General features: G+C 46.5%; 1 protein-coding gene across 2 annotated transcripts; it reads right to left on the reverse strand.

The window, feature by feature from the left end:
* Positions 1-1,428: 1,428 nt before the first annotated feature.
* On the reverse strand, positions 1,429-6,328 carry LOC123167835 (probable protein phosphatase 2C 56). 2 transcript variants are annotated; one of them, XR_006484114.1, is made up of 9 exons: positions 5,980-6,328; positions 5,369-5,496; positions 5,190-5,288; positions 4,926-5,084; positions 4,309-4,395; positions 3,901-3,995; positions 3,629-3,770; positions 2,400-2,474; positions 2,035-2,131 (listed from the first exon to the last, which is right to left on the reverse strand). XR_006484114.1 is itself a non-coding variant. In XM_044585695.1 (8 exons), the coding sequence occupies exons 1-8, from the start codon at positions 6,240-6,242 to the stop codon at positions 2,006-2,008; spliced, it is 1,032 nt and encodes a 343-aa protein (XP_044441630.1). In that variant the 5' UTR covers positions 6,243-6,327; the 3' UTR covers positions 1,429-2,005. The 2 variants fall into 2 exon arrangements, 1 of the variants encoding a protein (XP_044441630.1); XM_044585695.1 differs by lacking the exon at positions 3,629-3,770 and having other exon boundaries at positions 1,429-2,131; positions 5,980-6,327.
* Between the last annotated feature and the right edge of the window lie 7,529 nt (positions 6,329-13,857).

The raw sequence follows: 13,857 nt of genomic DNA on the forward strand, positions 1-13,857 counted from the left end.
CGATAACCCCATACACAATCCCGTGGTGGATATGGGGAGGCCCGGATGCATCCGTCACGCCGGACTAACGGACACGCCTACGCAAAAACTCATCAATCCAACGGGACCTCAAAGATCCGCCGCATTCATGTCACTGCTCCAGCGCGTCGCCTGAGGGGCCAAACCTGGCTATTTAAGTCGGAGGGGCGGGCTTCACAGCCCTAGCCGCCTCCATTTCATCCCTCCTCCTCCAGTCCACGCCGCCACTGCACCCCCGACCGCGCCCTATTCCGCTCTGACCTCATCTTCCGCCGGTAGCCATGGTTCGCCGTAGATTACCTACTACAAGATGTTGACCCCACAACGATGGGCGGAGATGGAGGCACGACGCGCCGCTCGCATTGCAGCAGGCTTGCTTCCGGACTCTTCGAAAGAGCAAGAAGGAGAGCAGGATGTGGCGGCGGAGTAGGAGGCGTCGGACATGGAGATGAAGGAGGTGGAGTTGTGGGATGAAGAGGAGAAGCATGGTGTGGTTGATCCGGCACAGGAGCAGGCCAGATTCAACATAGAGGACGTGCTGGCAGAGTTTGAGGTCGCCCAAGCGGAGGAGGTAGTGGAACATCAGGTCATCCTCGAGCTCATCCAACCCAATGCGGAATTTAAGTGTGAGCCGCTCTTCACAAAACAAGGAGAACGTGTCGGAGTTTCGCCCGGTCGCCAACGACCATGAGGCTGGCGGCTTCAACAAAGTCGTCATCGACATATCCAATAACGAGTAAATCGTTTCCTTGTTTTTAGCTATGTTGGTGGATGAATTTCATGTTACATGTAGTAGTATGGGTATAAGGATGAGGAAATGAGAACTATGATTGTTTTTAGCTATGTTCATGGATGAATTTCATGTTACATGTAATAGTATGGGTATAAGGACGAGGAAATGAGAACTATGATTGGACACATGTAATAGTATGGGTATATGAGGAAATGAGAACTATGATTGCAATGTCCGTGAAATGAGGGGCGCCTGATCGGCCCGAATTTGTGAACTCCAGTTATAGATGCTCTTAGGCTCATCTGCACCATCACCGAGGGATGGCGCAAAAGATTGCAGTGGTAAAAAGATTTATTTCTATTGTGTTGATGTTTCCTACCCACAAAAGAAAAATGTTATCTTTTACAGGGAAAGAAAAAAGAAAGCTGTTGGCTCACAAATTCTTTTTCTTTTAACACGGCTCACAAATTCTTTGATTTCAGTGCGTCAGCTTTATTCTATTCGCCTTCTAAACTTCTTATCGCTCCTTCAAATCACCAGGCAAAGACTACATCATATTCTATTTCAAGGCACATACAATTGTACTGTAATGTCGACATCTTTTCCTAATTTAATTTTGATAATTAACATGCTTAGATGCATTAAACAATAGTTGCTAGAAAGTACACTTTGAAATAAATAGAGTACAATCAGAAGGTGCGAATCTGAATAACACATGTCTAGTGTTAATTTTTGAATTTTGTCCAGCATACTAGAGTAAAAGATTTATTCGCAAAAAAAATACTAGAGTAAAAGATTCCGGATAATCTTTGTACTTCAGATATACATATTTCAGCGTGGTGCATAAAAGCAACAAAGAAATATGTAGTTTGCAAGTTCTAGATCCAATTTAGGATCTCATGACATGAGTATGCCATGTAGACCTCGGTTTTGTGAATAAACTAAACTGAACACAAAACACTAAAGAAAATACTCCACACTCCTTCAATTATAAAGATATGATGATGTTGTGGTGTAGTGGTAGTAGTAGTATGCCCTAGGCCTTCTCCATTTTGTTGATTTTGTGGACCCAACTCCTAACGGATCTGATGCAATTTCACTAAGTGATAATCAGATGCAAAAAATTCCCTACAAAAAGATCCAACAATTGGCCAGTTTCTTTCACAGCCGTTGGAAGTCTTATACCAGCCATAGATCAGAGAGGAAGTGAAAAAACTTCACTGCCACCAATATCGGTCACGTATCATACGCTGTTCAGTGGTGAAATCCCACCACAATGCATGTAATGTTGTCTGAGCTGTGCCGAGAGTGGGCCATTTCCGTCAGCTTCACTGCCGCCACCTCAGGCTCGTCCGTTGCTCTCATAAGTGAAATAACATCCTTGTTTGTAAAAAAGACACAAAATATGATTAGCAGTGGACCAAATGAAACGCACAAATAATATGGAAGTCCATGTTCACCATATCGATTGTGCCAACATGCAGCTAGATCTCTAAACCCATATGGGCCGAACATGAGCGTTTGGGTTTATGCACTGGTAAAAAAAACTAAACAAGGCTCTCTAAACCTTTCCAGAGGCAACTCTTAGTACTATCAGCAAACACAAGCCATGCCGCCATATGCTGTGTTACAAACTTAAAATCGGTACCTCATTTTGCACGACATCCCAAAGACCATCTGTAGCGAGAACCAGGTATTCCAAGTCACTGCTGACCTGCGTTTCCTGCATTTTACAGTAGAACAGTACAAAAAATTCAGCAAGTGACACTTAACATACTTTTCAAACAGCAAGACCTTAAGTGAAGTTGCGTTAACAGTAGAATACTAAAAAATCCTGCATTCAAAACCAGAATCTAAATAAACTTCAGAACACACCATTCCACTTTCCAGTGAAGTGGTGTTAACTGCTTGAGGCCCTTCGTCCCGTTTCATAAATTAACCTTCTGAAATGAACTGTATAATATGACTAACATTGTTGTGACTTTACTGTTACCAGATATACACAGAATATTCTGTCAATGTCGGTTATCCTTATTCTCAGGCAATCTGCATATGTACATGCCTCTCCAGAGTCCTGACAAACAACTACAGGAATAGCAAAATCCTGAAGGATTGCCAAGGAACCCCATATGGTACTTACACCCAAAAAAGGATTCTGAACATGCCCTGATATCTAATCACAGAAATATCATCTATTACCATTAGAACAGGGCTCCCCCCCCCCACCCTCGTTTCCCTGGAAAAAAACACATCCTCTCTCTGTTTCATCCGACACCTCTTTCACCTCCCACTCAAAATACCAGGAAAAGAATCCTCTCTCAGAGGCAAATATAATGTAGGTCTTCCCACCTCACAAACTCCTCAAAATGAGGAAATGTGAAACGTTCCACAAAAGATGCCACTCATAAGATAAAACTACAACATCATATCTTGTATCACTGAAATAAGTTATTATGGCAGACAGCAATAGACGCAAGTGACCCCGCAAAAAAAAAGCAATAGACGCAAGTGTCTCTCACTGGGACATGAAAATATTCATTCATAGGAACGTCAGATCAATATGTGCCGGATGATAAAAATGTTAACATGCATGATTTCTTTTAGTTTCGCACAAGTAGCATAGATTATTCTACTTACAGTTGGAAGACCAATATAGAGACCCAAGTTAAAAGTTGTAACTTCAGGATTGGAGTTAAGGTTGCAACAAGAATCTACTACCATCATCCAACAAATCTACAGGACAATTATAAAATTCCCACTGTTTGATTCAGCAAGCAATGATCCAGATCACAGGTGATTAAAGGTGCCAGCATCCCAATATTTTCTCAACTGATCAATCAGTAAATGACATTATTTTATTAGACGGAATGAACTTGCAGTTTCTGAAGGACTGCAGGAAATCCATTTGAATTCAGGTTGATAGTCTGTAAAGTGCATATTTGTCATTTGTACTCAGGTTGATGGTCCGTAAAGTGGGAATTCATTATTCCTCATGTGCATGGCGAATGTATATTTGGGTCTACAAAAACAAAAACAAAAACAAAAACAGCATGAGGAAACCGGTTCCTTCCTCAATAACACTTGAGTACTAAACTAACTGAAGTTTCAGGAACTGGGAATTAACACAGAACTAAACATAAATTAGATACCTGAATGTCAGGCTCTGCTATCACATAATTCTTCAATGAACGGTTGCCAAATGCACGGGACATTGCCAGAATTCCATCAACCCTCCAAGTAAAACCTGCAGAAGAGCTCATATGAAAACAGAAAAAGAAACAAAAATGATACAGTATTTCTGAAGAACCTTCAACTAACAGAAAAATAGGAGAAACATGTGGTGTTAAACATGTACGCAATCAGTTGTGCAATCTCCCCATTTTAAATTTTTTGTATTTGAATAAGGAAAAAGTTCAGGTGGGCTTATAGTTCCCCATTGATGCCTCAAGAATATAAGATGAAGTCAGCTAATAACCTCGATTTTTGCTAGCTTCCACATCCAATTAAGTTGAAGCTAGCTATATCACAAGAGTATTGTAAGGAAAAAGAGGTCTTACCATCATAACTAACACCACCTCCAGCATTCTCAATTCTCGTTCTCTCATCCTTTAAGTTAGGTTTATGGTCATCTGAGAGTGGGATAGCTACAAAACACAGGGACAAACATGTCTTCTTATATTATTCACGGGTAAAAAAGAAACCAGAGAACAATTAGTGTTCACAATTTGTAGAGCAATATAGCGACATAACAAAGTACACATGCATGAATGAATTGAAAAATATGAGGTGAACAGTTAATAACTGAATTTAGTATTTAGTAGGCCAGAGTAATCATTCCTTAACACAATAAAATAAATACATGAAAAGCACTCCTTTCATAATTGGGACTCAGAAGACAGATGTCAAATCCCTAGCAAATACTCCCTCCGTCTCAAAATAAGTGTTGCTAATTTAGTTCAAAGTTGTACTAACTTTGTACTAAAACAGCGACACTTATTTTGGGACAGAGGGAGTATCATTTAAGCAAGTTTAAGTGTACTATTAACTACACCACAAGGATATGGTAGCCACTGGATGGCAGAGTGTTTCAGTGTAGAGTAAGCTTGGCAGCTGTTGTATTGGATATTGGTAAAAACATCTTCACTAACAAAAAATATGAGAAGAAGAATATTACCTTTGCCACCTTTTAAAGCGATAGCACGTGAATCACCAACATTTGCTACATAAATTTGGTCACCAACCAGAACAGCAGCCAAAGCAGTCGAACCATCCTCCCTATAAGGAGTGGTTACCGACTCTAAGAAATCAGCATCAGTTTTCAGGAAGGTCGTCTCTGTTTTTCAAAAGTAATCAACAGTGATAAGATAAGTATGATACGGCACTGGGAAGGGCCTTACTACGCAAGAAGGCATAGTAAACAGAAGAAAAAACACATTACTCAGAGCAAGCTTTGGGTTTCTCAGGAACTGAGGATGCTCGATAAGGTTGTCAAGCAGATGTTCCTTTAGATATTCAGCGGCAAGTGCTCCTGCATGACCTAGTGTACCAAATATTTAAAAGCATAAACATGGTATCCAATGAACCACAGACTAATGAAGGCATGTTTTAAGATAATACCATCAAATACACCAAACAAGCTAACTGACTGTCCCTTCATTTTAGCGAACTTTACATCGTAGCGATCCTCCATAGTAGGTCTCCTCCCTTTAAAACTTGAATATCCGCAGCTCAGCTTACCATCCTCACTGGCAACAAATTGTTTACATTACATCAATCCAAATAGTATGTCAATCTCTAACACCACAAAGAATCATGAGCACGTGAAGTGAAAGGAATAGGTCAATGGCTAGAAGATAAATCTAATCATAGTGTAATTATTATTTTAGAAGTATTCACAATGAAATACAGTAGCCAGGTAGCCAACATTACTAGGATTGTACAAAAGTAACTATCTGAGATGTTTCAGAAGCTAATGAAGCACAGCTGAATCGTGTCTTATTTTCGATCATGCTTCAGAGTAGATGGCATTGCCACATTCCCTAGCATTTTATCCAACTGGTATCTCTCAATGGAGCTCTTGGCGCGGCGGTAGCATAAATCCAGATTGAATGCCCGCCGGTGAGCATCTCGATATGGTCACCATCCATGGATTTCCTCGAACACGCCAATGGCGGAGACTGGCATTAAGCCCATCACTAGGTGAGATGGTCATTGGACCTTGAAATTACCTCTCTAAGCCGCCGCTAATCAAGTTACGCAGCACCGCTCGTCTCGTCGCCAAGCCGCGCCGCGGCTGCAGCTGTGGTAGGGCCGGCGAGGACGAAGAGGAGGATTCAGGAGTCGTCCTGCCCCCGGAGCCTGAGGCCACGGCCCGGAATGCGCGCCCGCCGGGCGACGCGCGGGGTGGCGCGACGGAGGCGGTCACCCGCCTCCGGCCCGCCGCTGCAATGCCGACCAGGCCACGCAGGTTGGCGGCAGCGGCGCGTGCCATCCCTAGCAGGTCCGAGGGGGCGAGTGAGCCCGGTCTTGGGGGTTCTAGATGAGAGAAAAAGGGAAAAGCGGGTGGTGCTGGACTTGGGCGCTTCGCCTTTTGTGAGAAGACTCTCCACGTATGGAAATGTGCAGGGCACACGTGGCAGCGTGAAACCATATGGAGAAAAATTGCCTCACCTTTTTGTTTAGTCCAGGAGAAAAAATGCCAAAACACTACATATGGGGCGTGGGGTAGCTGCTCGGGAGCTCAAATACTCTCTGATGGAGAGTAAAATCAAAACAAATGATAAAAAAAATCAAAAAATCAAAATTTTGTTTGGTAAACTTTGACAAAAATTTTGTGTACTTGCAAAAACTTATCATGAAAGGAAATTCATGGAAGTCGTGGAGAAAATGGATGCTTCAAAAATGCTATATGTGAAAGCATTTTGGAGTGCTGGTTTTTTTTCATGAATTCTACGAATATCATTTCGTGATAAAATTTGTTAAGTCTACAAAATATTTGTCAAAAATTGACATGAAAATTTTCAAATTTTTTCAAAAAAAAAATTACAGTTCATCGTGAGCTCATTTGAGTTTGGAGGCAGAAGAGGACTTTCATACTATATCTTCTTCTATCTAGAGAAGGACTAACATTTATATGCGCAAGAATTATGATGAAGGATGATTGAGCTTCTTTGTCATCTATAAATACACCATCCCTTTCGTCCAGACGCGCATTATCCTATCATCCTTTCTCTCTCTCCCTCTGCTTCTGCCCACCAGCGAAAACTTCATCATGGCTCTGAAGAGGAAAACGCTGAAATCCTTGAAGTTGAGTTCGCGATCGCGAGGCGGGGCCTCATCGCGACTAGTCATGCCCAGTCCCGCTTTAAGGAGGCGGAGCTAGATCGAATCAAGCTGTGGCTGGTGTCGGCGGTCCGGGAGGATGCGCGTGTGATTCTCCTTCCTACTTACGCGCTCGTCCCGGATGTGGATAAAACGGTGGTCTTTTCACGCCACATCCTTGCAGGACTTCTGTTGTCGTTCTCCGTCTTCTTACTCGCCATCTTGAGCGATTTCGGTATTCATCCTATTCACCTTCCTCCCGGCTTCGTCCTTCTGCTTGCCACCTTTGGTCATCTCTGCGAGATGTTCGCGGGGGTGGCGCCTTTGGCACTCTTTTGCCACTACTTTGTTCTCCGCCCATCCGACGACGGGTGGTGGCTGGCGGTTATACTTCTTCCTCTGCGAAGACCTCACCGATACGTCTCCGATGTATCTATAATTTTTTATTATTTCATGCTATTGTATTATCAATCTTGGATACTTTATATGATATTTTATATCATTTTTGGGGACTAACCTATTAACTCAGTGCCTGGTGTTAGTTGCCGTTTTATACTCGTTTTTCGTTTTACAGAAAATCTATACCAAACAGAGTCCAAACACGACAAAACTTTTTGACGATTTTTTTGGACATAAGAGACCCTAGAAGCTTCGGGGAAGGACCAGAAGACCTACAAGGAGACGGCAAGGCAACAGGGCGCGCATGGGGGTAGGCGCGCCCTGATGCCTTGTGGGCCCCTCGTGGCTCCGTTTGACCTAATTCCAACACTATAAATTCACAAATATTGGAAAAACCCCAGAGAAGCCAATGATACAATTTTTCCCCGCCGCAAGCTTCTGTACTCTCGCGGTCCCATGTGGAGGCCTTTTCCGGTACTCTACCGGAGGGCGCAGGGCTTCTACATCAACCATGTTGCACCTCCGATGATGTGTGAGTAGTTTACCACAGACCTAAGGGTCCATGGTGATTAGCTAGGTGGCTTCTTCTTTCTCATTGATCTTCAATACAATGTTGTCCTCGGAGTTCTGCCTGGTGTTATCTTCCTTTACGGTGTGTTTGTTGGATCCGATGAATTATGGGTTTATGATTGGATTATTCATTGAAAGTAACTAAGTCTTTTCTGAACTTTATTATGTATGATTGTTATAGCTATGTAATGCTTTCTGATCTATGGGTTTTCTTTGACCAAGTTAATTCATTGTGCTTCAGTGGAAGTGGTGCTTAATAATAGGTTCAATCTTGTGGTGTCCTCACCCAGTGACAACTGGGGTAGCGAGGCACATATTGTATTGTTGCTACTAAGGAGAAAACGACGAGATTTAATCACATTGCTTGATTTTATTCTGTCTATATTATGTCATCTTACTTAAAGCATCACTCTGTTTGTCATGAACTCAATACCATAGATAATGTCGGATAGCAGTCGATTGGTGGAGTAGTGGTAGTAGATGCAGGCAGGAGTCGGTCTACTTGTCACGGACGTACTGCATATGTACATGATCATGCCATGAATATTGTCATAACTATGCGCTTTTCTATCAATTCCCCAACAGTAATTTGTCTACCCACTGCATGCTATTTTTATGAGAGAGAAGTCTCTAGTGAAAACTATGGCCCCGGGTCTATTTTAATCATATTATAAAACAAAAAAATACCTTGCTGTAATTTTATTACTTTTATTTTACTCTGCAATTTATCTATCTACTATTACCAGATTTAATCCTTGCGATTAACGAGTACGAGGGGATTGACAACCCTTTTGCCTGCGTTGGGTGCAAGTATTTGCTCTTGTGTGTAGGTACTGCTAAAGGTTGTTTGCGTGAGTCTCCTATTAGTTCGATAACCTTGGTTCTCTACAGAGAAAAATATTATCTACTACTATATTGCTTCACCCTTCCTCTTCGGTGAAAATCCCAAGCAACTCACAAGTAGCACTCACCAACCACTATATCCATGACGTCTACTGATAACCCACAAGTATAGGGGATCACAACAGTTTTCGAGGGTAGAGTATTCAACCCAAATTTATAGATTCGACACATGGGGAGCCAAAGAATATTTGTAAGTATTAGCAGCTGAGTTATCAATTCAACCACACCTGGAGATTAATTATCTGCAGCAAAGTGATCAGTAGCAAAGTAGTATGATAGTTTTGATAATAGTAGCAGTAGCAATAGTAATGGTAACAGTGATAGCAGTAACTTAGCAGAAACAATACAAGATAAATTCGTAGGCATAGGATCGGTAATTTGTTGGATGATGTTCATCATGTGACAGTCATAACCTAGGGCAATTCGGCACTAGCTCCAGTTCATAAATATAATGTAGGCATGTATTCCATAAATAGTCATACGTGCTTATGGAAAGAACTTGCATGACATCTTTTGTCCTACCCTCCCGTGGCAGCGGGGTCCTATTGGAAACTAAGGGATATTAAGGCCTCCTTTTAATAGAGAACCGGAACAAAGCATTAACACACGGTGAATACATGAACTCCTCAAACTACGGTCATCACTGGGAGTGGTCCCGACTATTGTCACTCCAGGGTTGTCGGATCATAACACGTAGTAGGTGACTATAACTTGCAAGATCGGATCTAGAACATGGATATAATGGTGAAAACATAAACGGTTTAGATCTGAAATCATGGCACCCGGGCCCAAAGTGATAAGCATTAAGCATGACAAAGTCATAGCAACATAAATCTCAAAATATAGTGGATACTAGGGATCAAGCCCTAACAAAACTAACTCGATTACATGATGAATCTCATCCAACTCACCGACCAGCGAGCCTACGAAGGAATTACTCACTCCCGGTGGGGAGCATCATGGAATTGGCGATGAAGATGGGTTGGTGATGAAGAACGAAGATCCCCCTCTCCGGAGCCCCAAACGGACTCCAGATCTGGCCTCCCGATGAAGAACAGGAGGTGACAGCGGCTCCATCTCGTGGAACGCGATAATTCTTTCTCCTTGATTTTTCTCTCCAAAAATAGGATTTTATAGCATAGGTTTTAGGGTCTGCGGGGCCACCAGGTGGGGACAACCCACCTGGGCGCGCCTGGAGGGGGGCGCGCCCTCGTGGGTTGTGCCCACCCAGGTGCCCCCCTCCGGTGGTTCTTGGCTCCAGAAATTCTCTTTATTGATATAAAAAACCTCACAAAGTTTCGTTCCATTCCGAGAACTTTTATTCCTGCACAAAAACAACACCATGGTAGTTCTGCTGAAAACAGCGTCAGTCGGGGTTAGTTTCATTCAAATCATGTAAATTAGAGTCCAAAACAAGAGGAAAAGTGTTAGGAAAAGTAGATACATTGGAGACGTATCAACTCCCCCAAGCTTAAACCTTTGCTTGTCCTCAAGCAATTCAGTTGATAAACTGAAAGTGAAGAAGAAAAACTTTTACGAACTCTTTTGCTCTTGTTTGCATAAATAAGCTTAAACAGCAACCAGGTTTTCAGCCAATATTATAACTAACCATGTCGACAATAACTCTTAAAAATTATATTAACTCACATCAATGACATAATCAGCTAGCGAGCAATAATAAGATATCTCAAACGGCGACACGTTATCAAAACAACAATGATATAATATGACAATAGTGGTATTTCGCTAGCCCTATCTGAGACCACAAAACATAAATGCAGAGCACCTCCAAAGTTCAAGCAGCGACTAAACATTGTAATTCATGGTAGAAAAGATCCAATCATGATGCACCCAGTATTAGCTATTGTCGGATTTCGGGTTCCGGCAAAACCCTTGAGGTTCAAACACTGGGGTGCGCACGAAGATCTCTCCTCCCCCTAGCTCACGCCCTCACCGCGATCTCAAAGCTCAGCACGTCGAACTCACAGAACAAGAGGGACACAAGATTTATACTGGTTCGGGCCACCGATGTGGTGTAATACCCTACTCTAGTGTGGTGTGGTGGATTGCCTCTCGGGCTGAGGATGAACAGTTACAAGGGAAGAACAGCCTCCTGAGGAGAGGTGCTCTTGTGCTTGGTGAGCTTGTGTGGATGAGGATGATCTGAATGGCTCAAGATCCGTTGCCTCCAGCTCGGTTCGGTCCCTCTCCCACTGTGGTGGCTAGCCCTATTTATAGAGGCCCTGGTCCTCTTCCCAAATGCTGGCGGGAAGGGATGCCACAACAACCAAATTTGAAGGGAGACAACTAGTACAAGTTATCCTGACTAAAGGTGGTCTTCGCCTGCCAAAGGCTCTGGTGCTGACGCCTCTTGGGCTCCACGGTGACCTCCGTCCTGCCGTCCTGCTGGTCTTGGTCTCGTTGCACTGATATGGAAACCTTTGCCTGATGCCTCGGGACTCCTCGCCTGCGCTTGCCTCTTTAGCACCAAAGAGGAAACGGGGACACTGCGCGCGCTGGTGCCCGCCTGGCCCCGGTCGTCATGGCTTGCGTCACAGGAACCTCATGAGGTGCCCCTTGCCTTGATCTCTCTGCCCCTCGCGAGCCAGCCTGGTGAGGCCGCCCCCAAGGAGGTCTTGCGTCGTCCGCCTCGCGAGGCTTGGCCCTTCGCGAGGGTCTTGAGTGTTTGCTGGTGAAGATGGGCCGTACAGGCCCGCTGGTGGAGCCACGCCGTGGGCCACAGGCAGGCAAGTCTGGGGACCCCCGTTCCCAGGACGCCGACAGTAGCCCCGGGGCCCAAGGCGCGCTTGGACTTGGCTTCGAGGCGAAGCCAAGGGGCAAGTGCAGAGCGTCGCGGGCCCCAACAGCCTGTGGCCTTGTCTGACGCATGGCGATTGATTGGACGTGGGTGTCTCCGCTTCCCCACGCTGCCTCGGCAACTTCCCGACTGACAAAAGACTGGCGCGGGCTGTATTTGCTTCATTGCCTTCCTTCATCTTGCTCCAGATCCCTTTCTTGCCCTTCGCTTCCAGAGACTCCAGATCCACCCAGATCCTCCTTCTAGCTTGCCATCGATGGCGCCCAAGAAAGCTCGGGCTACTCCTCCGCCATCCTGGTACGAGCCCGCGCTCGACGCGCCGAGCGTGTCGGAGAAGAACCTTGCCGCCGTGCGCCTGATGACGGCGGAGGGTGACGAGAAGAGGAAGACTGTGCTCCGGGTTGGCTCCGCCGAGCCTGAGGCTTCTGGCAGCACATTCTACCTCTTCTTCATGAGCAGCATCGTTGCCGGGTTGGTTCCCCCCTTCTCCGACTTCTTCTACTCCGTCCTCAGTCACTATAAGATCCACGCTCTCCATCTTCACCCCAACTCCATCCTCCTTCTATCGATCTTCGCATTCTACTGCGAGGCGTATGTTGGAGTGATGCCGTCCGTGGCGCTGCTGCGCCACTTCTTCTTCCTTCGGATCAAGGAGGGCTACCGCTCCGGGTGCGTTGGCTTCGTCGCGGCCAACAAGACCAATGCCATCTCGAAGGCCGGGAAGAAGGCTGAGGGCTTCAGGAGCAAGTGGGTCCTGATGGACGCCAAGTGCTCCCACCCCCGGTTGGTGCTGCCGACAGAGATGCCTGTGTCCCAAGAGGGATGGCTTCGCGCGAAGCTCACCGACCCGCGGGCGACGCAGGTGCTAGAGAGGATGACTGCCGACCTGAAGCCCGGCGATTCGAGGACGGCGAAGCTGACGGGGGCCATGATCGCCAAAGAATTCATGGCACAACGCGTGGCTCCCCTCCAAGTGCGCTCGCGCCCACTGTGGAAGCTTGGAGACGAAGGGGACGACCTCCGCCCGGAGCCCCTTTCCGATGAGGAATTGCGCTCGACTCTTCGTTCCTTGGTCGGGGACGACCAAGGGTACCCGCCTGATTGCTTTGTTCCCTTGTTCCGCCGCCAGGACGGGGCAGAGGTCGCCGCCGCCATGCCCGTCTTTGACGGGCGCGGGCTCGTGCCGCCTGCACCCACAAACATCCCGGTGGCGACAACTCAGGTGGTCGTGTCTTCCAGCGAGTCTCACGAGGAGGGAGAGGAGGAAGAAGAGGAGGAGGAGGAGCACGACTCGGAGGCGACCCGCGAAGGGGCGGGGAAGACCTCCCCCTTGTGCAAGGCCGACATCCTCCACACCCTGCCTGATGATGATGACGAGGCCGATGTCCCCCTGGAAAGGGGGGAGCTGCGTACTGCAGGGGGCTCCTCGAGGTCCAAGGTCAGTCCTCGGAGGAGGTCACCGGTCGAGATTCTGACGAGAGGAAGGTCGGCGCTGGTCTCCCGAGACGACGCCCCTGTTCTGCCGCTGCCTGAAGCTGCTTCCCACTTGCCTGCTGCCCCCTCTTCTACGCCTAGAGCCCTTGCGCTCGCGCCTCAGGCTGCGAGGCTCTCAGGCTTCAAGCTCAGGAAGCAGAGGGACTACGCCGCGGTGGACCAATAAGTATTCTTGTCTTGCATTGTTCCTGCTTCTGCTGCTGATTCTTGACGCTTTCCGTTGCTTGACTAGGTCGACGCCCGCAGTGAAGAGGAGGAAGGAGGATACGGCAGTACTGCTCGGGACCAAATCGCCTGCAGCGGTCGCACCCTCCTCCGCAGGGAAGGGCGGTGGCGGTGCTCGCACTTCCCCGGCCCGATCGTCCTCACAAAACTTGGGGGAGCGTCCTCTGGAGGAGGCAACCCCCATGGCCCCGCTGGCACCAAAGGCGCCGGGGTCCGGCTCGGCTGCTGAGGTCCCCAAAGCTCAGGAGCCCTCAGCCTCCCAGGCCATCATGACGATGTTGCCTCTTCCTTCCTCCGCTGCTCTGCTGACACCGGATCATTCGGCCTCCCCCGACATCCTGGAGCGCGCTCTTTCTGCACTGACCTTGCTGCGGGA

This window comes from Triticum aestivum, chromosome 7D (assembly GCF_018294505.1).
Source record: "Triticum aestivum cultivar Chinese Spring chromosome 7D, IWGSC CS RefSeq v2.1, whole genome shotgun sequence".
Taxonomy (NCBI): domain Eukaryota; kingdom Viridiplantae; phylum Streptophyta; class Magnoliopsida; order Poales; family Poaceae; genus Triticum; species Triticum aestivum.

Bases quoted from the DNA above. Each gene is read 5' to 3' on its own strand.
- LOC123167835 (XM_044585695.1), bottom strand. From the start codon at position 6,242: ATGGCACGCGCCGCTGCCGCCAACCTGCGTGGCCTGGTCGGCATTGCA. The intron at 5,289-5,368 runs GTATTATCTTAA...TTGGTACACTAG, and splicing joins CTTGTTTGGTGTATTTGATG to GTCATGCAGGAGCACTTGCC. The intron at 2,132-2,399 runs GTACCGATTTTA...TTTACAAACAAG, and splicing joins GGGATGTCGTGCAAAATGAG to GATGTTATTTCACTTATGAG.